This window comes from Diabrotica undecimpunctata, chromosome 1 (genome assembly GCF_040954645.1).
Source record: "Diabrotica undecimpunctata isolate CICGRU chromosome 1, icDiaUnde3, whole genome shotgun sequence".
NCBI classification, from domain to species: Eukaryota; Metazoa; Arthropoda; class Insecta; order Coleoptera; family Chrysomelidae; genus Diabrotica; species Diabrotica undecimpunctata.
The window spans coordinates 20,778,317-20,805,093 of record NC_092803.1 but is presented as its reverse complement, the minus strand read 5'-3'; the positions used below and the strand labels follow the sequence as shown (position 1 = coordinate 20,805,093).

General features: G+C 32.6%; 1 protein-coding gene across 2 annotated transcripts; it reads right to left on the bottom strand.

Moving 5' to 3' along the window:
• On the bottom strand, positions 1-24,827 carry LOC140446319 (uncharacterized). Of its 2 annotated transcripts, XR_011951482.1 has the most exons (3): positions 13,914-14,253; positions 9,039-10,695; positions 1,184-1,287 (listed from the first exon to the last, which is right to left on the bottom strand). XR_011951482.1 is itself a non-coding variant. In XM_072538864.1 (2 exons), the coding sequence occupies exons 1-2, from the start codon at positions 24,416-24,418 to the stop codon at positions 680-682; spliced, it is 1,524 nt and encodes a 507-aa protein (XP_072394965.1). In that variant the 5' UTR covers positions 24,419-24,827; the 3' UTR covers positions 1-679. The 2 variants fall into 2 exon arrangements, 1 of the variants encoding a protein (XP_072394965.1); XM_072538864.1 differs by lacking the exons at positions 9,039-10,695; positions 13,914-14,253 and adding an exon at positions 23,503-24,827 and having other exon boundaries at positions 1-1,287.
• Positions 24,828-26,777: the final 1,950 nt, after the last annotated feature.

Genomic DNA, 26,777 nt, shown 5'->3' with positions numbered 1-26,777 from the left:
AAATTGCAGAGCGACCGGTCAGTGGAAGTGATACATTTAATTGATCTTATGAGAATCGTAACAAATGGCAAAAATCGTGCAACTTTTATTTATTTAACAGCTTTATAGAAAATGACTTCATTTTCGGAAAAACGCAAAAACGGCACTCTTCATCTTTAAAATACATAGATTTTTGCCGATAGGACAAGTTGATCAATAAATATCGAATTTCTACCTCGAGTTGATACAATTTTTATTTAAAAAATATATTTCGGGCGCGTAACTCATTCAAAATCGCCAGTCGCTTCATGCGTTGTTTCTGAGAGAACGGTTCATTCTACAAGAAACGTGTTAATAAACATTTTTGTTCAAAATTATCTCAGCTACATTTCTTGTTTGAAACATTTTTTTCTATGGTGTACAGATTCTTGGTAAATCAATGTCTTCCGTTTTCCTCCCTGCGAGGGGTGGTTTTAGAGGAAAGTCCGGGTATATAGTGACAAACTTTTTTGCATCTTTTATATGATCCTAAAATTGACGTTCTCAGCAAAATTTAGCTTGTTCATCTCGTTTTTAGAGATCAAATCTCTGACGACTGGAGTATATGAGAAATATAGCAGTGGAAATAAACGTCATTGTCTATTTGTCCTCATATCTTTATTGGTGTAATAAATATTCTAAAGTTAATTTATATTTATCGCTATCTATTGTGCACGTTCATATGTCTAGTTAAATCATCTTTTCGAGCATAGTCTTTAACACAAATTATACATTGATAAGGTTTTTCTCCAGTATGCGTTCTAGAATGTCTCTTCAAATCACGTGACCGAGCGAACTGCTTAACACAAATTTCACAATGATAAGGTTTTTCTCGATTTCTTTCTTCACTGTGTGTGCTAAAATGTTTTTTCAAATCACTTGCATGAGCAAACTGCTTAAAGCAAAATTCACATTGGTGAGGTTTTTCTCCAGTGTGAATTCTCATATGCCCACTTAAATGATGTTTCCGAGTAAACTGCTTAACACAAATTTCACATTGATAAGGTTTTTCTCCAGTGTGCGTTCTACCATGGATTTTTAAGTCACTTGGATAACTGAACTGCTTAACACAAATTTCACATTGATATGGTTTTTGTCCAGTGTGTGTCCTTAAATGTTTCTTCAAACTAAGTTCATGAGTAAACTGCTTAAGGCAGATTTCACATTTTAATGTTTTTTCTTCAACTTGATGAGTTATGGGTTCTTTATAACACGACTGCCCAGGTAATGTTTTCACAATTTCAATTCCATGTTCCTGCTGGTGAAAACCTAAAATAAAAATACTATAAAAATTTGTCAGAATTTTTAAATAGATAAAAATTACTACCGAATAGGAGGAAAACAGCAAGTTTAGAATGGATAAATCTAGTAATAAACAGAATAGGTCATAATAGAACTACTGGCATGTCAAGCATACAAATTTTAAGGAAACCAATCTCTCGGCTGAAATTTAAAATTCATAACTAAATAATGGAAAGAAAATGGTTGGAAGATAATCACTTGAAATCTGTATTTAATCTGTATAAAAATAACTTAAGAAGGTTGCAGTATGTCGGACTTTAGATATTTGTAGAATTGTCTCCGGAAAGTAGTTTACAACTTGATATAAATTCAATAAAAATTTTATAACGAAAAATCGGCACTACACACCCGTATTTTTTAAACTTTACTGAATATCTAGAAAATTATTATATCTACTATTCTACGAGAAAAACGGCAATTCGTAATTAAATTTCTATAAAAGATTTATTAAAAACTTATGATCCAAAAGCATATAAAAATGAAATAAATTTCTAACCAATGACAAACTGCAAAAATACGACACAACCACCAATAGGTGTGTTCTCGAGCTTATCTTGGGAATAAACCTGGTATAGAAACTGCTTTTCTATTTTACTAATTGTTCCTTGGGATATAGGGGGCAAATTTTTAATGTTTTCATGAATAAGCCAGCAACACCCATTTGTATGTGGTGTGTGTGTGTGTGTGTGTGTATTTTCCATAACCAATCATCTGTAGAACGGGCATTTCTGTTAAAGGAACCATTGTTGTGATATTCAGTAAACGAAATTCAAACGAGTATCAAACTACTGTCATGTCGACAGACAACAATTTGCTACAATCAGGCGTTTTACACTAAAGTAAACAAAACTATTATCAAAAATATTTCATTGTATTTCATTTGTAGTAAAAAGGAACGCTGAAATAGCTGAAAAGCATTGAGTGTGTTGTAGCCAATTTTGCAATAAATCTGAAAACACTTAATATTTCCGAAACAGGTAAAGATAGAATTAGGACGGTGGATTCTTAAAACGCTCGGACAGGTCGATTTTTAAAATAATCGTAGTATATTATAGCATTAATGTTTCGAACTTTACGCAATCCCTCTTCAGGTGAAAGTTATAATTTTGATTTTTTTTTAATGGGAAAGTACATCATGTGACACCTCATTTAAACGCTTTTGAAATACCGATTTCAAAAATATGAAATAATTAGTTTGAAAATTTACAGAATTTAAATTATGCGGGGAAGGATTTTAATATGTACCTTTTGAGTTAATCTTTTTTATAGGGTTGAAGAGGTTTTGTTTTAAATAGAAACAGTAGCCGCTTGACTTTCGTAGTATACAGTAGATTGCTTCCGTTATCAATAGTGCTACGGAAAGTGTAAATCAAAAACAAAAACAAAACAAATTAGCTTATCAGTGTAATGATAAAAGTGGTCAACTAATTGACTAGCAGATAAAAAATGAATACATTACCTACTTTTAATGGGCCAGGAATTAATTACAACCAACAAATAATGGACTTACTATACAGGATGTCCCACCCTGCAACACATACACACCACAACACCAGCAACCTCAGAATATTGAAGCTCAACCAATTCCCAGACAGTGTGCAATAAGTAATAGCCAACACCACCATAGAAGATCATCAACTAGCGATGAAGAATTCTTAGGATTTGATGAGAGCGAGCAAAATAAAGAAAATCCTTGGCAAGTAGTCAAAAAAACCTTGAAAAGAAGAAAAGTGGATGTTACCAATAGACCATCCGAGACAGTAACAAATATAGTTCTCTAACACTCCCAGACCATGGAATTCAATAAAGTTGAATTCCATCAAGTTGTAACGTCCTGTTTTACCTTAAGAACTGAAAACCCCATTTGTTGTTGTACCGACTTGAGTTTTGTTGCACGATAATGCACTGTGATTGAAGTGTCCCACAATTGTTTTACACTTACTTAAAATGCACTGAAATTAGGGATTATCCTTGAGAGCATTATTTATACTTAAGTTCAACGTTAAGTTCAACTGATAAAATTGCAATAGAACGTGGAGTACGACAGGGCTGTATTTTGTCTCCATTGTTGTTCAATATTTATTCTGAATGGCTATTTAAGGATGATTTAGACGGTTGTGCGAAAGGAATACTAATAAACGGTGAATGGTTGAAAAACATTAGATATGCAGATGACACTATAGTTTTTGCCGATAATCTGAATGACTTACAGATATTAACAAATCGCATAACAGAAGTCAGCAACAGATACGGACTAGCTCTTAACATAAAGAAAACCAAATTCAATCAACTAACAGAATATCGAAAGAGTCGAGCAATATACATATCTAGGCACCAATTTAAATAGTCAATGGGACCATTCAACAGAAATTAAACAGCGAATAATAAAAGCAAAAGCAGCATTCGTTAGAAGGAGAACCATTTTCAACAGTCGAGACATATCATTAAAAACAAAATGCCGTCTATTGAACTGCTACATATTCACAGTTCTGCTCTACGGAATGGAAGCATGGACACTGACGGTTGCATCTATGAATCGGCTCGAAGCTTTCGAAATGTGGTGTTATAGGCGCATCTTACGTATATCCTGGGTTGACAGAGTTACTAATGTGGAGGTCCTGCGTAGAATGGGGAAAGAATGTGAAATTCTCATGACCGTCAAAACTAAAAAGTTGCAATATCTAGGACATGTAATGAGAAATCAAGAACGTTACGGCCTTCTCCAGCTGATTCTCCAAGGGAAAGTAAGTTTTTCTTTAAGAAGAAGTTCAACGTATGTGCTACGCAAGGGTGGTGATGTTTTTTTAAAAATTCATTTATACACATTTAATATTCGGCCCATTGTCTGACACTATGGTAGTGATTTTATGAAGAATATTCCACCTAGAGAAAATCTTCAAAATATTGAAAATATTTTCACTTGTGTGGTGTACTAAAATTTCTTCCGTTGATAACACTTTAAAGAAAAATTCTTCTTTGCAGATAAAATGAAAATGACATGTTACCATAACATAACTCCTGTTGCTGTCAAATGTCTGTCGTAACTGAAACATTGTCGGTAGCACTAAGTAATGATTCTATCCTAGAAACTTCTTGAGTATACATTTTGAGAAGAAGTTCATATGAAAGCTTTTTACAATTTGGCAGTTTATATTTGGGTTGCAGCAGGTTTATCATCTATTATGGCTTTACAACCCTGAGTGGGTCCTAGACTCCTCAAGAATTTCTTTCCAGTCGTCCCTATCCATCGCCTTTCTCTGCCAAGCACGTATTCTCGTATTTCTCATATCTTCATCGATGTTATCAAGAAACCTTGTTCTGGGTCTTCCTCTTCTTCTCTGACCGATGGGTCTATCAAGAAGCGTTTTTCTAGCTGGGTCATTTTGTTCCATCCACATTACATGTCCTATCCACCTCAGACTCGCCTTAGTACTTTTCTTTCGAAACATTCTAACATGTTTTCATTATTTTATGTTAGAGTCCAGGTCTCTGAACCATATGTTAGGACTGGGCGTATTATTGTTTTGTAGAGTTTTATTTTTGTATTTCTCGATATAATTGTGGATTTAAGGAGGAGATTGAGCCCAAAATAGCATCTGTTGGCCGTGCAAATTCTGCGGTAGTATTATTTTCAGTGTTAGAGCGCTCCCAGGTATACAAATTCGTTCGTTGCTTCGATGGCGTCGTTTTCTATAACGAGTGATCGTAGGATTTGTAGTTGCGTGCTTATATTTTCATATACTTCGTTTTGTTGGTGTTTATTATTAAACCCATTTTTGTAGCTGTTTCTTTTAATGCTACATACGCCTCTCGTACAGCGTTTTCCGTTCTTCCAACAATATTGATATCATCAAAGGCCGGGATTTGCACGGATTTATTATATATTGAACCAGTGGTTGTGATTTGTGACATACGCATTACTTTTTTCGGAGCCAGATTAAACAATATGCAGGAGATAGGGTCTCCCTGGGTAGCCCATTATTTGTTTTAAAAGGTTCAGACAGTTCCCTAAATTCGTACTCTACATTCAACTTTTTCAAGAGTTAGTTTTGTTAAATTTACCAACTGATTTGGTATTCCTAGCTCTTTCATTGCTTTGAACATTTCTCTTCTATTCACAGAGTCATAGGCTGCTTTATAGTCTATAAATATGTGATGAGTATCAATGCCATATTCCAGTGTTTTTCCAAAATTTGTTTCAGGATTGCAATCTGATGAATTGTCGATTTACCACCTCTAAAACCAGCCTGGTATTTTCCTACTATCCGTTCTGCATATGGTGCCATACGATGACATAGTTGCAGCAAGTTTTATATATATATATATATATATATATATATATATATATATATATATATATATATATATCTATATAATTTAATAAAACCTTCGTCTTCCACTATAGAGAGATTAATAATTCTTGGTTATCATTTTTACTAAAGCCTTTTACTAGTCTTTTAAATCATCACTTAGAGCACCAAACAGGTTCATTTGCTTTTGACGTTTTGGTTTTGATGGAGGAAATTAAACGTCACCTGATCCCTATAAAGGCTCTGAAGCTGAAGACGACCCTGCCTCATGATTAATAACACTGGGAGTTTACTCCAAATCTTTAAATAACCAAATCTATCTAATAGATCATAATTCTTGTGGATTTATTTTTATACTTTTAGTACGTTCTTTGGCACCTTCAATTCAAAGTACTAACATGCATTGGAATATTCATCATCTAAAAGAAAGTTCCACTGACTATGTGCTACATGATATGGACACACCGAATATTGCAGCTTCAAGTAAAGGTATTGTGTATTATGTTTCCACCTCTAACTTTTTTATTTGAAGAATATAATTAAGTTGTTAGTTTTTCAGTATAAATGTTTGCAGATTTTATTCTACTCTATTACTAATATTATCTGGCTTCTAAAACAGTTAAATAAATTTTACAACTCATATTAACCATTGATTGTACATATTTATAATAAATCACCGTGCGTACATAGTACATGTACAAAATATATTGATTCTATGAAATTTTGTATCCAAGGCAGATGAAAATCTCCTGCTTATATTTGAACGAAGGATCCTGAGAAGAATATTTGGTGGCATCTGTGAAAATGGTGTTTGGAGAAGGAGGTACAACTACGAGATATATCACAGATATAAACATATATTTGGTGGTAAAGACGTAGTATCCTTTATAAAAATAGGAAGACTAAGATGGGCAGGACATCTGGCAAGATCACAGCAGAACAACCCTCCTAGAAGAATCCTTATGTCACAACCTGTGGGAAGTAGAAAAAGGGGTAGACCAAAACTCAGATGGAGGGATGGTGTAGATGAGGATGGTAGACAAATAGTCGCAGCAAACTGGCAACAGTTGGCAATGGATAGAACTGACTGGCGTAATAGACTTGGGAAGGTCGAGGCTCTTTTATAGGGCTGTAGCACCAATGATGATGATGAAATTTTGTATACCTAATTAAGTACTCACCGAGAATTTTTGTTTTAGACCTTTCCAGCAACAAAGAAAATTTCTTTCCTGAAGAAGTGAATAAGATTGGAAGTAACGTACAACTATGTTCTGGTACTTATATCAATAGAGAGATTTAAATTATTTTTATTTAACATGCACATTATTCTTTCTAGATAATCGTTATTTAAATGAAGATTGATCGAGCGACTGTCCAAACTACGAATCAAGTGGTAGCGACTATTAACCGTCAAGTTCAGAAAATGAAAAAAGTGAATCTGAAGAAGTTTTAAGAGTACCTACTGAAATCCCCAATGCACGTAGTACTAATACAGATAAAAGTCTTACCGCCAGAGGGACAAATATAATAAAATTCTTCCCAATAAAACCAAAAACCTCAAGAAACCGCATTAGTGAGCCAAATATATGGAAGAAAAATGTTGCAGCTATTAGCAGAGAAGAGGAGCAAGCTATATTTAATATAAAGGTGATGTCGTACCAGCAAAACGTCCCTGTTCTGATCTCATATGAGATCAACTTCATTATTTAATGACTTCTACAAGCTTGATGTAAATTCCAAAAATGCCTTATTATTACACCTTTACCTGTTGTACGGGAACGAAAAAATGCTCACAAACATAAATCTTCCTCCTATAAGTACTCAGTGATTTTAGAAAATCAACAAGTTTTTGTTTGTATAATTGCATTTTGTGCTTTATAACAAATTAGTCGCAAAAGGTGGATATTATTAAAGAAAAACTAGAGTGGAACATCAGTTCCATCTAGAGACAGGCGAAGTCATCATATGAACAGACCCCATACGATTAGTGATGCTGTAGAACAAGCTATTATGACTCATATTAGTAAGTTTCCCACAGAGGAATCACATTATTCAAGGAACAGCAATCCACATAAGAGATATCTGGCCCCAAACCTCAACATGTCACTTATGTATAAACTGTATATTGAGGAATGCAAAGAGCTTAATGTACCAGTTACTTGGTCAAGAAATCTACATATGCAAATATTTTCTCCAAAAAGTTTAATTTATCGTTCTCTCGTTAAAAAAGTGACACCTGTAGCACATGCGACTCTGGACAGTCTACAGAAGAACATAAAGAAAATATAAAGTTGGGATTTAAGCTGGTGTCAAAAGACCATGAAAATGCTTTAAAAGACGGAAATGTATGTTACATTACAGTAGACCTCTAACAAACCATGCCTTTACCGAAACTCACTCCATCAAAGGCAGTTTACCTCAGACAGTTCTATAATTTAGGCATACATGTCGTTACTGCTGAAGGCCATAAATCTATAATGCAAACCTGGACTGAAGACGTTGCTGGCAGAGGAAGTTCAGAAGTTGTTAGCTCTTTGTGGAATTTCGTGAATATTGAAAATATTAATACAAAGAAACACTTTATGGTCTGGTCCGATTCGTGCGCTGGACATAATAAAAACTTCCAGATGATCTGCTTTTACCAACTATTGATTTTAAAGGGTGTGTTCCATCTTATAGATGATAAATTTCCTGGGGTGGGGCACACCTATTTGGACTCGGACAGGGATTTTGGAAGAGTTGAGAAAGTTTTAAGAAAGCACGGTAGCATTTTTACCCCTGAGCAATATAGACAAATTCTTAGAAGAGCGTACACAAAGAGTTCCGTTGTAAATAATATGAAACTATACTTTCGAGATGTTGATGGTTTGGCAAATAAAATGGGACTAGTTAATAAAAAAAGAACATTCTAAATAAAAAAGTTCCTTTTAGGGATGGCATTAAATGAATTCGTTGCCGAAGAGTTTGGTAGCTACTTATATAAAGAATCGTACGACGAGTACGCCCCTTTTAAGAAAGTATTGCTCTTCAAACATCCACCATCCAAAGTGCCCCCAACAAATATTGAATTCCTCAGAATTAGTAACAAAACAGGAAACACAGCTGAAAAAAAAATTGCAAACATTCGTGAGCAGTTGCCGTTCATACCAAAGGAACATTAGGGTTTCTATGAAAATATTATTGGCCTTGATGTTGAAAATACCAAACAAAAACCTTTACCATATACCTTTATTTCCATTGCAGTTTTTGCTTGTTTTGTTTAAAATACATTATAGTTTTTGGTTTAAATTGTTTATTATACTTTCATTCAAGTACTTAATCCTAATATTATGTTATTTAGGTACACACAGCCAAACTAGTCCATGCAAGAAGGGGTCATGTACCAAACCACCATTTTTGTATACGTACCTTATTGAAAAATACAATATTAATGTTCATTAAGATAACTCAACATTTGCTTTTCCTAATGAAACAACTCAAAGTAATAATCTGATTTGTTCTAAAACTGCCAACAAATCTTACATAAATCTAATTTACTCAAATATCGCTTTTTACCCCATAACCATAACCCCTTCATCCACTTGCTCCTTCAATTATTATTCTTAAATTTCAAATATCTATTTTTATTTACATTCCCCATTGTGCAATTGCACATGTTTATTTAAATCGTCTTTTAGAGAAAAATTTATTACATATATTTTACATGTGTAGGGTTTTTCTCAAGTGTGTATTCTAATATGTCTCTTCAAATCAGGTGCACAGGCAAAAAGCTTAAAACATATTTCACATTGATAAGGCTTTTCACCACTGTGAACTTTCATATGCTTCTTTAAATTGCCCTTATGGTTAAACTGCTTGAAACACATTTCACACTTGTAAGGTCTTTCTCCCGTATGAACTTTCATATGTTGGATTAAATGTTCTTTTTGAGTAAATTGTTTAACACAAATATCACATTGATAAGCTTTTTCTCCAGTGTGTGTTCTAAAATGTCTCTTCAAATCAGCTGCACGAGCAAAAAGCTTAAAACATACTTCACATTGATAATGCTTTTCACCAGTGTGACCTGTCATATGGTTATTTAAATTGCCTTTCCCATTAAACTCCTCAAAGCAAATTGCACACTTGTAAGGTCTTTCTCCTGTATGAACTTTCATATGTTTCCTCAAATGAACTTTTTGAGTAAATTGCTTGATACAAATTTCACAATGATAAGGTTTTTCTCCCGTGTGTGTTCTATGATGTCTCTTCAAATCATCTGCACGAGCAAAAAGCTTAAAACATACTTCACATTGATAAGGCTTTTCACCAGTGTGAACTTTCATATGCATATTTAAATTGCCTTTCTTAATAAACCCCTCAAAACAAATTTCACACTTGTAAGGTCTTTCTCCTGTATGAACTTTCATATGTTCTCTTAAATGAACTTTTTGAGTAAATTGCTTGATACAAATTTCACATTGATAAGGTTTTTCTCCCGTGTGTGTTCTATAATGTCTCTTCAAAACATCTGCACGAGCAAAAAGCTTAAAACATACTTCACATTGATAAGGCTTTTCACCAGTGTGAACTTTCATATGCATATTTAAATTGCCTTTCTTAATAAACTCCTCAAAACAAATTTCACACTTGTAAGGTCTTTCTCCTGTATGAACTTTCATATGTTGCCTTAAATGATCTTTTTGGCTAAATTGCTTAGTACAGATACCACATTGATAAGGTTTTTCTCCAGTATGCATTCTACTATGTCTCTTCAATAGACTTGGATGACTGAACTGCTTAACACAAATATCACATTGATAAGCTTTTTCTCCAGTGTGTGTTCTAAAATGTCTTTTCAGATCAGTTATACGGATAAATATCTTAAAACAAATTTCACATTTTTTGAGTGTTTTTTCAGTATGAACTTTTATATGTCTGTTTAAATGACTTTTTTGAGTTAACGGCTTAAAGCAAATATCGCAATATAATCTTTTTTCTTCAGCTTGTTGATTCTGCTTTAGTTGACACGAATGTTCAGGCAATGTTTTCATAATTTCCTTTCCATATTCCTTTTGGTAAATATCTAAAATAAAAACTAAACTATAAAAATGTTTTTTCTGCAACGAAAAATTTTAATGTAGAAACTGTGGAATACGAAGAAAAAGAGACAATGTAATAAAACAAATTAATTAAAACACGAGCAAGCCCGGGAAGGGCCCCGCGCAGCTGGTTTCAGGGGGCAGCAAAATTTGAGAAAATCATATAAAAAAAAAGGTTTTTAAATTTTTTAAAATAGTAATACCACAAACAATATGGTTTGATTGTATTTGATTTTGTTGCATAATTCATCAGTTTTATTACAATGACACTATACTTAAAGGCTGCAGAACATACAAAATAGTTGGCACTCAACTCTTCTATCAACTATATATTCTGTTTAATCTTTATTTTTCAATTTCAATATGCATTTATTTCGATTCTATTCCCATTTATTCTTTGTATCTCTCTCTCTCTCTCTCTCTCTCTCTCTCTCTCTCTCTCTCTCTCTCTCTCTCTCTGTCCAATCCTGGCCCCCCGGAGGGAGTGTAGTGGTCATCTTGATGTCATGTATTGCCCGTCTACAAAGATCTCTGTCTCTGGTCATTTCTTTTAACCCATGCATAGGACTTTTGCGTCCTATGCATGAGCAGAAAGATAGCGTCAGATGAGGATGATCACAACAGCGAGAGCGAAAAAACCAAGTTTACTTGTTGCGAAACTAAGAAAAGAAGCACAATAATATGTGTAAAGTGTGGAAAAGCGTTCCAAAATAAGGCACGGCACGGGATTGGACCGAAAAACTTTTTTAGATAAAACGCGTGTGATTTGTTGTGATTCTACCATAACCTTAAATAGTGGGGATGGTATGGAAAAAACTATCACTCATCTGCTAAATAAACTAATTTGTGAGTTAAAAAGTAAAAATCAAATCCTAGAGGAAAATAAAAAGCTGCTATGGGAAAAAATAGAAAGCATAGAGAAAAAGTTACCAAAAAATATAAACGCAGTCACAGAACAGCCACTTTGTTCTGTTGATTTGTCTGAGCTGCCACCTAAACCAATAATATCAAGCAGTTCAATTGCACCCGTGACGCCTGTTAAAGATATCAACCGTCAGCTGAATGAAGATAAATGATAAATGGGAAACCCAAAAAAAAGAGGTTTTTACAAAACAACTCGTCCAACACTTATTGAACGACCAGATCTACTCCAGGGAACCAATGAGAATGCTGAAAATACCCTGCATGTGGTCACAAAACATATGGCGATTTTCCTGTCAGGTTTCGATCCAAAAACGGAAGCTCAGGAAATACTTAACTATCTAAAAGAAAGAAAACTGGATGAAAACGTTATCTGCTAAAAAATGAAAACCAGGACAGATAAGTACAAAAATTCATTTAAAATTACTGTTCCAGAACTAAAAATACCTCATTTAATGCAGCAAGAATTATGGCCGAACAGTGTAATTTTTAACCATTTTCAGAAGGTACAGAGGCACCCCATTGTCAAAAGACAGTCTATGGCACACACCAAAAGAAATTATCAGTAATTCACTTAAATATGCAATCAATTAAAACAAGTTTTGATGCCATTAATTTTATCCTAGAAGATTATGATAAATGCTTTGTTCTTTGTTTAACTGAGCACTGGAAAACAGAAGAACAACTGTGGGACTACAATGTGCGTAATTTTAAACTGATCTCTTCATATGGTAGAAACAGTTCACAGGAGCATGGTGGCAGTGCAGTATACATCAAATACACATTTATTGCAAAAGCCCGAGAAGATATTTCTAGTTTATCAGAAAGAATGGTGTTTGAGTGTTCCGCTGCAAAGGTGCGAATTAATAAGAAGATTGTAATCCTATCCATCTACTGAACAGAAGACCTACAAGTTTTAATGAACAAATTAGACCAAATACTTTGTGATTTAGTTGAAAAGGATACTTGGATATGCTGCTTAAGCAAATCTTGACATCTGCTCAAATGGTAAAATTTGAATTAAATGAATTTGTATCAAATATACTAAAAAAATGAATATTTAGCAAGGAGAATAAAATTTTTTTTTATTAAATTCATGTTAGGTAATGTAGACTGGATATCTGTTTTTGAGACATTAGAGTTAGATAATCAGTGGGATGCTTTTATGAATATAGTTCAGAAAAATTTTATACAATGTTTTCCACTCAAAGAGATAAATACAGCAAATAAGACAGTTTTGTTTACACTGTCTACCAATAATGTTGATTATAAAGATATTTACAGGACAGAAAAACATAAAAAATTGTTATAAAGAATGAATTGAAAATAGAGAAAATAAAACTTAATTACTTGGCAATTGGTAAAAGAGATTAAGGGTAATTCCAAACATCAAGGTAATTTCTGTTTGAAGGATGACCCTCATATGCTTTCCAATGAAATAAATTAATTTATGGCAATATATATAAATATATATAAAGGTAGGTAAAGTCAAAAAAGACGATTTTAGAGGAGAAATCTCTGATGGATCATAACAAACTGATTTGGATTTCTAGAAATCAACCTCAATCCCTCAAGGACAGAAAGTATCACATAACCAATGGGCGCATGGGATACAATGGGTGTCTGTTATGTAGTAGTTGAGAGAGGGTATAAGATGAATTTTTAGCACCTAAAAACAGAAACAAGGTTTGTCAAGGGAGACAGCTAAATCAGAAAATTCAAATAAGCCTAGATTTGGTTTAAATTAAAGGATAGGTAGACTTAAAATATCCATCTGAAATGCAAGAAGAATAGTAAAAAAGAAACATCTCCACAAACAACTAAAAAAGCAGAAAATAGATTTAGATAACTACACAATGATTTATAGCAGAGTACCACAATGCAACAAGCTATACATATGTAAATGAAAGGATAGTAACAAGGTTTAAGATTGGCAGAGATCACTTAAGTATCATAGTTGAATGTGCACCAAGTTGTAAGGTTACAAATTAACACACTTACCCACAATATAGGAAATAATGAATGCTATTAAAGAATAATAAAGCCATTAATAACATCCCAGCCAAAATTTTCAAAACTGAAGGATACACACTAATAGATAGACTTCATAACCTAATACTTAACAGACCAGAAGATTCTTTACTAATATACTGTGCCTGAAGACTGAACAGGCAAAACTTATGACCCATGGAGTCAAGTATAAATGCTAGCAGGTTGGTAGATAAGTTAAATAAACATTAAATTGGGTATGCCAATTATTGTAATATAAAGGAAAACATACTATTTTCAGTGTGAACTAGTTCAGGATTAGCCTCCTCTTCTAATTTGATGTTTTCAATATTAACTTCCTTGCTTGTTTGATGTAAGAAGTTGCCATTGTCAAAATAACTGTTTGTATCATTATTAAGTGATTTTGACTCCAACAATTCTTCCTTTATCTCAGTTTTAACAGAACAAGAACAGATAGTACGAGAGAATTCAATATTTTCTATTTGGATCTTAAATTCATCTGGTAAATTACTTAGTTCTTGTTTTACTTCCATTGATTTAATAGTTATTTCACTTTGGTGTTTCAATAACTTCCCCAAAGAAACGTTGAAAGTAAAATCAAATGGCAGAAGTATAGAGAAAGTGCCGATGAAGTTAGCTACAAATGAGGGACAGATTTGTATTGGGCAGTGTTGCCATATCACAAATAAATCACGAAAGAGCATGCGATATAATATTAATTAATGTTTGTAAACATTATTTTTGAGTTTTTAAAAGAAACTTAATTGAAGAGCACAGGAATAAAACAAGGATTGTCACAAAATTAAGATTTTGAGATATTGCAGTTTTTAACTTTTATTCTTTTATAGGAACAACGAAAAAATCTTTTGAACAATCTGCTTAATAAAAATGTTACAAAAATCTCTCATCAGTTAAAAATATACCCAGCAGGTATATATTTTTTACACTACTTTTTTTTGTTTGGTTCTGCTTGATTTGGTGAGGAATAGTGGTAAAAAAGTTTGCTGCGTTTGGGTTTTTGCAAAAGCGTTTTAGTTTCATAAGATCTAGGTACTTGGCTTCGTTGATTGGAAGATAATCTGAAGCAAAAACTTATGATTAAAATCTGACCTAGGCCAAAAAAAATTAATACATTCTTACCAGAATAACTCACAGAAGGAAGTCTAAATTCGTTTTCTGCCAATTGAAGGTGTTGCGGTTTATTCTTGTTTGCTTTAGTTATGGGGCTTTGTAGCCAGTGACCATTATAAGAGGTGCGGTAAGTAATTAGGCGACAATTTTCCTTTTTGCAAAAAATCTCTCTTACAGGTTGAATAGCAAATAAACATTTTGGTGTAAACTCTGGTTGCAAAAACTGGTTCCAGTTTCTTACCATATTTTGTTCAACTTCAATAACTGTAAATGGAAACGGATTCTTTCTTGAATCTCGAATCAACTCGTACCATTCATCCGGCAACTCCATTCTTGTTTTGAGGTTTATTAATCCCATATTTTTGTCACATTCTAAATACGAGTGACCTCGTGTGGGAAATGTTATTTGGATGTAATCAAGTCGTTTGACCTGATGTACCATAAAATGCATAAACCTGAACATTGTGAAATTTTGGTTCTGCCCTCCAGCAGAATCACAAAAAATGTGCAAACCTTCTAACATCATTGATTTATTATAAAATCAAAAAGAAAAGAGATCACTTCATTTTATCCTTTCCTAGCAACATGTTTAGGATAAGAATAAAAAAATGACCTCCCAGAAGCTAATACGTGAATGTTAAATGAATAAATTGACAACTGCCTGCAATAATATACGTCATTGGTTGATACATGGGGTAAAAAAACATTTTTCTAGAAATCCAACGCAATGGCTGCAAAATCTTGATTGGTCCTAGCTCTAATTTTAGCTTCCTTCTTTCTATCATAAAACCATTGTGCTTTTCTTTTATGCAATTCGTGCTCTACCTCCAATCGCTTTATGTCTGCCTCGTAATACGGTTGCATATTCAATTTATTTCTTTCTGCAGTGAAATTGTCACATACACTACACGTGCCACTATGTGGATACCCAAAACTTATGTTAAATTTCGTATTAAAAACCATTCTGTATGTTTCATACGAAACTTTTCATTAGGATACAGTTGTTTAAACATTAAGAACATCTTTTTAATGGCTTTCTGGTAAGTACAACTTTTTTGACTTTTTAAGGCTGTAATGGGAAGCCTTCCCCTAAAAGATTTAATATGTTCATAGACTTTATTGTATAAAGCATCAGATAACTTATTACTTAATGCACTGTGTTTGCCTCTTATATCTTTTGGTGCTACGCCATTTTGTTTAAGAGATATTTGTAAATGTTCTAATTTACCTTTAGTGATTCCATGAATGCTAATAAATATTTGCTACAAACACACATTTTTTTTATATTTCTGACCCTTATTATCTCTTTTGACCCTTATTTTATAAATAAAACTACTTTGATGGTATGAAGCTATTCTTTCGGGCAGCCGACTTCTGCGTCTTTGAACTGGAACCACTGATATTAATCCACAAAGGTAGCTATTCTGCTCATCAATGGATGGCATATTGTTAAAATCAGACAATATGCTATTCCGTTCCAAGTCATACAACACATCAAAACACTTAAGACGTTTGCAGTGGCATGGTGGGCCCATTTCATGAGAACAACGTCTTAACTTCTTCATAAAATCTTGTAATCTACTAGTTTTTTGCCTTTTTTTCGAACTTAATACAATATTTTTACTCATTTTTACTAATACAATAACCTATAATACTACGTATCTATTACGTTACTAATACACACAAACCTGCTAATACATAGCGGCAAGAATGAACACTACACTAAGCGGGAAACAAACATCATTGGAAATGGACATTTCTAGTTTTATTCCGGTCGCGCGGGGACATACAAAGTTTTATTCAGGTACGTCAATATTTTAAAATTAAATTGTGTGGACTGTTCCTGTTGTATTCGACAGATAGTCTGTCCAGAGAAAGTTTCAATACTTTTGAACAGATTGAGCCAGTAATCTTAATTTCTGTAAAAATGGACATTCCTTGTTTTATTCCTGTGCTCTTCAATTAATTTAAATTTAATTAATTATAATTTAAATTAACTTTAATTTTTTATTCAGGTACCATTTCATCCCAAAATTATAAGAAAATAGTCATAATCATCTGTTGCAATCTGGCAACAAGTGTTTTTAAAGTTTTGACAGTATTGCCAAGTTTATTTTCTAATCTACCAAAAGCCACTTATAATTTTTTTTTCTAATAACTAAATGCAACTAATATCAAAAGAAACAAATATTCATTGGTTCGTGTTTTATATAAATGTATTGTTTTAAAGCATATTTGAGGCATAAACATATACATAATAAGGACATGGCAATACCGCAAACACAAATTTGACGGATCATTTGTAGCTAACTTCATCGGCACTCGGCACTTTCTATATACTTTTGCCAATCAAAGAATATAGATTATGTGTCTACATTCTTTAGTAAAATATCTCCCAATTCGCAATAAGTAAACAATAAACAATTTTGATTTTGATCCTCGTCGTCGTCAGAGTATATATACTATTTTTCAAAGTAAAACACATACACGTAACGATTTATACAAAATGACGTCACTTCTATTTAAAATTTCCCGAACATCAACCTTAGAGTTCAAATTTTCCTTACACAGCTAATAATACGAAACCCATACGGAACTGCCCGATCTTTCATAGGCGTCAACATGGTGTAATAATCAGAAAAATGTAATCATTATTATATGGGAAATTTTAGAATTATATTGATTAAATAACCAAAAACATTTATTATTAATAATAAAAATTTTATAAAATAAGTCTAAGTCTAATATTCCACAAAATAATAATTTTAATTAAATATATTAGACAATTGTACGCAACTGATATGGGAATACTTCAAATTCTATTGACAGTTCAGCGTGTGGCAAAAGTGTATAAAGTGTTGCCATCTTTTTAGAGTAAGAATTTTGTTTATGTTTTGATTTCCCTCACAATTTAATCAAAATATAATATATATTAATAATTTGTATTTATAAGTACATATTATTTAAAAACTAATTATTGTTGTGTATTGTGATTGTGCTATGTAAAACCAAATAAATAGTATGTAGAAAGCTGATAAGCTTTCATATAAGATAGATTATTTTGAACAAGAAATAATGGCGGGACGTTTTTACTATTAAAGCCCTAAAAGAGGTAAGTTTAAAATGTAGATTATATAATTTAGTATTAAAATGTTTTTTTATGTATTTTAGTGTGTTGCAGTAGTCTTGTGTATTTACTGTTAATGAAAAAGACAGAAAAGATTTTATTTCACGTTCAAAGCGTCTATGTATCTATTGATACGTATTTCGCTTTAATAAAGCTCATCAGAATAGTTATTCATAGCCGTTCTTAACGTGAAAAATAAAATTCTCTGTCTTATTAGAAGTAACAATAACATGACTTCGTTATGGACGCAATAGCGACATCTGATAGAAAAATCGGTAAGATTAACTAACTAGAATAACTGTTAATATAATAGTTTGACAAAAGGTTGACATTTTAAAATTCCTCACTTACTAACTATTCTGATGTTTTGGTAACGCCGTGGAGTTCTGACGTCTTGAATGACGTACAAGCATTTTTATATGAAAAATGCTATACAAAGAATATTTGGTATATATTTCGATTTGACATCTACGTTTACGAATGTACGTCACTTCTTCCTCCTTCTTTGTTTTTTTTTGGGTTTCGATTGTATAATCATTTACCCAGGACAGTAAAAAAACGTACATACAGTTCGTCCCAAACCCTTCTTTCAGTGCGTCATAGTTGATCGAATTCTCTCTAACACATTAAGCTAGAAGTGACAAAAAAAAACGTGAGTCTGTGATTATTATACATAGAACTTAGAAAATTATTTATCGTAAAGCTAATTCTACTTACGGATGTATAATTGGTTGGAGTTTAGAATACGCTAAATAGATATCCAATCAATGATGCGCATAAATATAATTTGACGCAGAAGGTCTCGATCTTGACAGTACTTTCACAACGTCAACTGATAAAATAATTGTCATTCCAGGTTAGTATTATCAGACATTTTACAGTGAAAATTTAATTTTGTATTTATTGTCATAAAAATATTTTAAATATGCCGAGATATATCGAGAAAGAACAAAGACTAATATTAAAATTATTAATTTATTTTCAATTAGAAAAAGAGGGATTACGATCCTGCAACTGTCAAATTTAACTAAAATGACATGCAATAATTTTCGACATTCTTAAAATCCTATATTATGTCAAAATTAGTGACGCACTGAAAGAAGGGTTTGGGACAGACTGTAAGGTTATGCTCGTCTTGCTCTAGGCAATGTACAACCAGGGATACATTTCCGTTTACTACTAATTGACAGCTTACTTATGTTTCGTCAACACCAACGCTCTTGTGGTCCCCCTTCAACATCCCACCGTCTCTCGTTGTGAAAAGATTGAAGAAAGGAAACAACAAAACATCACAAGCAATCCAGAAACACTCACAAGACGGGATTCGAAGATGACAACAATACCATATGTAACAGGCCCATCAGAAAAATTGAAAAGGATTGGAAATAAGTGCAACATCACAACAACATTCAAAACAACCAACACACTGAGATCTATCCTGTCCAAAACCAAACCCAGCAACACACAAGAAAGATCAAAGAACTGTATCTATAAAATATCCGTGAATGCAATAATTTCTATATCGGAGAAACAGCAAGACACGATAAACGAGCATTAAACATATATCAAGAAAAGGTACTTCGACAAATCTCAGATATGGAAACATGCCTCGAACAGCAAGCACAGATTACAATTGAAAGATGCATCAATAATCATGAAAGAAACAGACATGAACAAGAGGAAAGTGAAAGAAACATCTCTCCTCCCACTTAAAAAAGAAAAATGTGTAGGAAACTCATCAGCAGAATGTAGCAGGCTTTGGTTGCAAATACTAAAAGAAGAAGTCAATAACAAGAAGATACCAACACTAGCGGATTAAAAGGAAGTCTGAGGCACACCATCTACAGTTTATACATAATCTACGTAAACATGCATTACACAAATATATAATAGAAATAGATATACAAATATAGATTTTTAGACATTTCTATACAAATATAGAAATTACAACCAATTTCGTTATCTATACGCCTCTTTGAAGGATAGACGTAAATATTAACATAGACTGAGTAGTCTGTAGAGCTAAGTGACGAACACCACCTTACATCAAGCAAGTATAGTAGCGTCTCTTTTTATGTTAATCTATACGTATATGCCTTGAAGGCGTCCAGGACAATATTTACAGCCTGTTAGTTATAACCTAGAAAATTTATTTGTACTTACCTAATCTGATTTTTAAAAAAATTAAAATGTTTCGAATTTAAAAAGTTTCGAATTTAATAAGCCCTTTGTCTCTTTCACGGCATACTCGACGGAATGCTGTTTCAAAATCAACGAACCAACAATAAATATCCTTGTTCATCTGTCCACCATCTCTATAATCTATCCATATCCAAGTCCATTAATAGCAAAAAGGACGAGTAAATTTTATACAGAGGGAAATTCTTAGATCTTTCTCTGCAGAGGAATGTTTAGTAAAATAATTTGTCAACTATTCTTTTATTTATTTAAACGAATTTTTCCTTTTTAAAATAATAAATATGTTATTTACAAAATATGTACAATATATAAAATGTAATACAAATAACAGGTATATAACAACTTTCAACGCCAGCTACGCATAACACCAATGCTGGATGGATTGAAGACACAACGAACAACTGTCAGCATTACAATAATATTCCTTACGAACCCTTTAGCACTGAAGAAGTCTCAAATACTATAAAAGAGCTTCATAACTGGAAATTCCCTATACCAGACGGAGTTCAAAACTTCTGGACAAAGAAGTTTTGAACTGTTCATGAGTATTTGTCAATGTTGATTAATCATGTTATCTCTCATCCACAGGAAATACCATCATCTCTTACACAAGGAACCACTTATTTAATAAAAATTACTTGTCTTCCAACTTTGTACAAATTGGTCACATCCTGTGTAGCCCAGCGCATCACCAACACTGTGCTCTAAACAATATCATAGATCCTCAACAGAAAGGGTGCGCTAAGAGTTCCATAGGTTGCAAAGAACAACTTATTATCGACTCATTTCTAACCAGGCATACACCAAAAAGAGGAACCTTTTTACTGCCTTCATTGACTACAAGAAGGAATTTGATTCAGTGGCACATAAATGGCTTATAGATATATTGAAAATATATAAAGTAGATAATAATATAGTGACCTTTTTAAAATATATAATGACGGAGTGGAAGTGCTAACAGACCAACCAGTGGCACATAATAGACCGGATCTCATACTAGTTAATGAACTTACTAGGCAAACAACCCTTATTGATGTGGTGATACCTAACACCAATAATTTGCGTGTTAAATACAACGAAAAAATCGCCAAGTACAGAGATCTAGAAATACAAATTCGGAGACAATTAAATTCAAATATGGTTGTGTGAACTAATCAAGACATTTGTCCTCCCTGTATTCCTACGGTCTCTTACTAGTACCGCTGAAGCTCGGAAATACATTTCGTTAAGCACAAGAGTTTTAGTCGTTAAGAGGAACAGACGCACCCGCTAGTGCATCGATGCATTCATATTGAATTCGTTTTGTTCGTTGTTTCGTAAAGTAGTGCAAATCTTGGTAATTAGCGGTAAGTTCTTCACCTAGTTTTACCTGAACCTTTGAATTGTTTTTGATTGTTTATTGCAACCATTTAAATTTTAATAATTATTTGCACCTATGAGTTAAAGTTCATTCATCTTGCCAGAAGCTACCGAAGGAATAGTTCGGGTTAATTTAATTAATTTTAACGAATTATTCGTAATAGTACGTAAGGTACTATTACGAATTTAACTATTACTATTACGAATTTACTAAATTCGTAATAGTACATTGTTTGTTAATTCCCCACAATTGGTCTCATTTAGCATAATTAGAGCCGCTTCTTTGATTTTTTTTACCATCCATTTCTTTTAGGACTATATTTGAGTCATTCCATTGAACCCTATGTTCATTATCCCATCCATACATAAAAGGATTATCAGAAAAACTTAAAAAGATAGGAAATAAATTCAACATTTCAACAACATTCAAAACAACAAACACGTTGAGTTCTATTTTGTCCAAAACCAATCCTAACAATGAACAAGAAAGGACAAAGAATTGCATTTATAAAATACCTTGTGAATGCGACCAGTTTTATTGAGGTGAAAAATCAAGGCCATTAAATGTTAGAATAAGTGAACATCAATCTTATATTAAAAATAGAGAATTGATAGATCTCAAATATGTAAATGCGCATGGGATAATAAGCATAGAGTTCAATGGAATGACTCAAATATAGTCCTCAAAGAAATGGATAGTAAAAAGAGAAAAATCAAAGAAGCGGCTCTAATTATGCTAAATGAGACCAATTGTGTCGCAAATTCCTCGGCAGAATGTAGTAGGATTTGGTTACCCATATTGAAAGAGGAAGTTATTAAAAAGAAAATACCAGCATTAGTAAGTCAGTAACATATAGATGATACATTATTTATGCTTTTAAATAACAAACATATAAAATCAGAATTTGGTGTTTATTGAAGGTAAGCCAAATGCACGACCAAATACTTACCATGTCGGGATAGTATTATGAGATTTTTTCTTGGTTTTTCCCTCATAATTTACTATGGAATCACTAACAGGAGAATTTTACTGTCATCATGGCATGTGTTTGTCTTTTTAAAGACGAATTACATGCTATGATTTTTTCTGACGGATTTTCTCAAGTTAAAGTTGATTTCATGTAATCGAATGAACTATTTTATAAGTAAAGTCGTCCCAGGAGCTCAACTCAACAATATTGGCAATATTATTTTAAAGTCGTCTACTTTAAAATGTATAATGTATGTCTGAATTGTCAATATAGATGAAACAGATAAAATTAAATTATTAGAAGAATTTTTCACTAAGTAACAAAAAAACAAAATTTGTTTAATTTACTGTTTGTATTTTGAGAACGATTTCCGAAGTGGGAATTGAAACGTCAATAAACATACTTTAACCTTTAATTGTGGCGTATTCCCATTTAAATAGTAATTTCTTAATGCTAATTTCACATTTATAACGTCTTTCATCAGTGTGAATTATCAGATGATTATTTAAATTTTGTTTTTGAATAAATTGCTTACCAAAAATAGCACATTTATAAACTCTTTCGCTAGTGAAAATTGCCATGTGTTTATTTAAATAATTGTTGCGAGAAAACTGTTTAAAGTATATTTCACATGTATAAGGTTTCTCACCAGTGTGACCTCTCATAAGATTATTAAAATTTGATTGTTGGGTAAACTTCTTATTGCAAATTTTACATTTATAAGGTTTCTCGCCAGTGTGAAGTCTCATATTATCATTAAAATTGTACTGTTGGGTAAACTTCTTACAGCAAATTTCACATGTACTTATAAGGTTTCTCACTGGTATGAACTCGCACATGTTTATTAAAATTGGATTTTTGTGTAAACTTCTTATTGCAAATTTCACATTGATAAGGCTTCTCACCAGTATGAAGTCTCATATGATCATTAAAATTAGATTTTTGAGTAAATTTCTTACTGCATATTTCACATGTATAAGGTTTCTCACCAGTGTGAACTCTCATATGATCATTAAAATTAGATTTTTGAGTAAATTTCTTACTGCATATTTTACACGTATAAGGTTTCTCACCTGTGTGAAGTCTCATATGTTTATTACAACTGTATTGTTGGGTAAACATCTTATCACAAATTTCACATTTGTAAGGTTTCTCTCCAGTGTGAACTCTCATATGATCATTAAAATTATATTTTTGAGTAAACTTCTTACTGCATATTTCACATGTATAAGGTTTCTCGCCTGTGTGAAGTCTCGTATGTTTATTAAAACTAGATTGTTGGTGAAACTTCTTATTACAAATTTCACATTTATAAGGTTTCTCACCAGTGTGAAGTCTCATATTATGATCATTGAGATTGGATTGTTTGGTAAATTTCTTACTGCATATTTTACATGTATAAGGTTTCTCACCAGTGTGAACTCTCATATGATCATTAAAATGAGATTTTTGAGTAAATTTCTTACTGCATATTTCACATGTATAAGGTTTCTCACCTGTGTGAAGTCTCATATGTCTATTAGAACTGGATTGTTGGGTAAACATCTTATTGCAAATTTCACATTTATAAGGTTTCTCTCCGGTGTGAACTCTCATATGATCATTAAAATTATTTTTTTGAGTAAACTTTTTACTGCATATTTCACATGTATAAGGTTTCTCACCAGTGTGAACTCTCATATGATTATTAAAATTGGATTGTTGGGTAAACTTCTTATTGCAAATTTCACATGTATAAGGTTTCTCTCCAGTGTGAAGTCTCATATGATCATTAAAATTGGATTGTTGGGTAAACTTCTTACTGCATATTTCACATCTATAAGGTTTTTCACCTGTGTGAACTCTCATATGTGTCTTTAAAACTCCTCTATCGGCAAATTGATTACCACAAATTTCGCATTTATTAAGTTTCCCTCCAGTTTGTATTTTCAAAGCATTTGTATTGGGAAGATCTAATATTCTTGTAATTTTCGTTGAGGTCTCCTTCATGTGAGTCTCTGGAATAAAAACCAAGGTATATATTTATGTGAGCTGAATAAATGCAAAAAACAAAAAATTTTTATAATGCTAACCAATCATGTCTGCTATCATTCGAATGTTCCCTTTTAAATTTAGTTAAGCCAACTAACTTACAGTTCCGACAAATTAACGAAACTTTCAGTTCCGACAAACTATGCGCGCTGCCAGGCGTTTATATTATAAAGAACGCCATGACTCAGTAGGAAAAATTATCCACCAAGAACTAGCTTACAAACTGAGACTTCTCCAAACCGACCGTATTCCTTATTATCAATACGTCCTTGACAGGATGCTTGAAAATGACAACTACAAGCTATACGGGGACCGCACTGTGCTAATAGACCAACCAGTGAAACATAATAGACCGGATCTCATACTAATTAATAGTATTACTAGGCAAACAACACTTATTGATGTGGTGATACCTAACACCAATAATTTGCGTGTTAAATACAACGAAAAGAACGCCAAGTACAGAGATCTAAAAATACAAATCAGGAGACAATGGAGAATGGAAAGTACCCAGACAATACCTAATATTCTATTACTGGCGTTATTGCCAAAAATATCTTAGAGAACATAAAACAACTGGGTCTAAATGAACATCTCTATAAAGCCATGCAGAAAGCTGTACTCCTCGCGACGTCCAGATGTGGACGAAAATTTTTGAGAGATACTCCAGCATACCAGGTCACCTAGGGTTCGATAACACGGAAAGAGTCCCGCTAGAGCTCAATCCTTTTGATACCGTATCTGTGAGTGTGAGCCGTATGGCTAAATCTGAACAATTATAATGTAATAAACTGATTTTATATTTCCAAAAATAATATTACAATACGTTTTGTGGTTATATTAAATGTATGGTTCTCAGAATTTATAGTTTTTTAAAATTTATTCTTTTTACGTACTTCTTACTGCAAATTTCACATTTATAACGTCTTTCATTAGTGTGAATTATCAAATGATTTAGATTTTGTTTTTGAATAAATCGTTTACCACAAATTTCACATTTATAAACTTTTTCGCTAGTGTAAATTGCCAAGTGTTTATTTAAATAATTGTTGCGAGAAAACTGTTCAAAGCATATTTCACATTTTTCACAAGGTTTCTCACCAGTGTGACCTCTCATAGGATTATTAAAATTGGATTATTGGGTAAACTTCTTATTACAAATTTCACATTTATAAGGTTTCTCGCCAGTGTAAAGTCTCATATGATCATTAAAATTATATTGTTGGGTATACTTCTTACAGCAAATTTCACATGTACCTATAAGGTTTCTCACCGGTGTGAACTCGCATATGTTCAATACAACTGGATTGTTGGGTAAACTTCTTATTGCAAATTTCACATTTATAAGGTTTCTCTCCAGTGTGAAGTCTCATATGATCATTGAGACTGGATTGTTGGGTAAATTTCTTACTGCATATTTTCACAGGTATAAGGTTTCTCACCAGTGTGAATTCTCATATGATTATTAAAATTACATTGTTGGGTAAACTTCTTATTGCAAATTTCACAGGTATAAGGTTTCTCACCAGTGTGAACTCTCATATGATTATCACAACTGGATTTTTGGGTAAATTTCTTACTGCATATTTCACATGTATAAGGTTTCTCACCCGTGTGAATTCTCATATGATTATTAAAATTAGATTGATTGTTAAACTTCTTATTGCAAATTTCACATGTATAAGGTTTCTCACCAGTGTGAATTCTCATATGATTATTAAAATTGGATTTATATGTAAACTTCTTATTGCAAATTTCACATGTATAAGGTTTCTCACCTGTGTGAAGTCTCATATGATTATTACAACTGGATTGTTGGGTAAATTTCTTACTGCATATTTCACATGTATAAGGTTTCTCACCAGTGTGAACTCTCATATGCTTATTACAACTGGATTGTTGGGTAAATGTCTTATTGCATATTTCACATTTATAAGTTTTCTCACCAGTGTGAACTCTCATATGATCATAGAGACTGGATTGTTGGGTAAATTTCTTATTGCATATTTCACATGTATAAGGTTTCTCACCAGTGTGAACTCTCATATGATTATTAAAATTAGACTGATTGGTAAACTTCTTACTGCATATTTCACATTTATAAAGTTTTTCACCTGTGTGGACTCTAATATGTGTCTTTAAAACTCGTCTATGGGCAAATTGTTTACCACAAATTTCGCATTTATTAGGTTTCTCTCCAGTTTGTGTTTTCAAAGCATTTGTATTGGGAAGATCTAATATTTTTGTAATTTTCTTTGAGGTCTTCTTCATGTGAATCCCTGCAACAAAAACCCAAGTATATATTTATGTGAGCTCA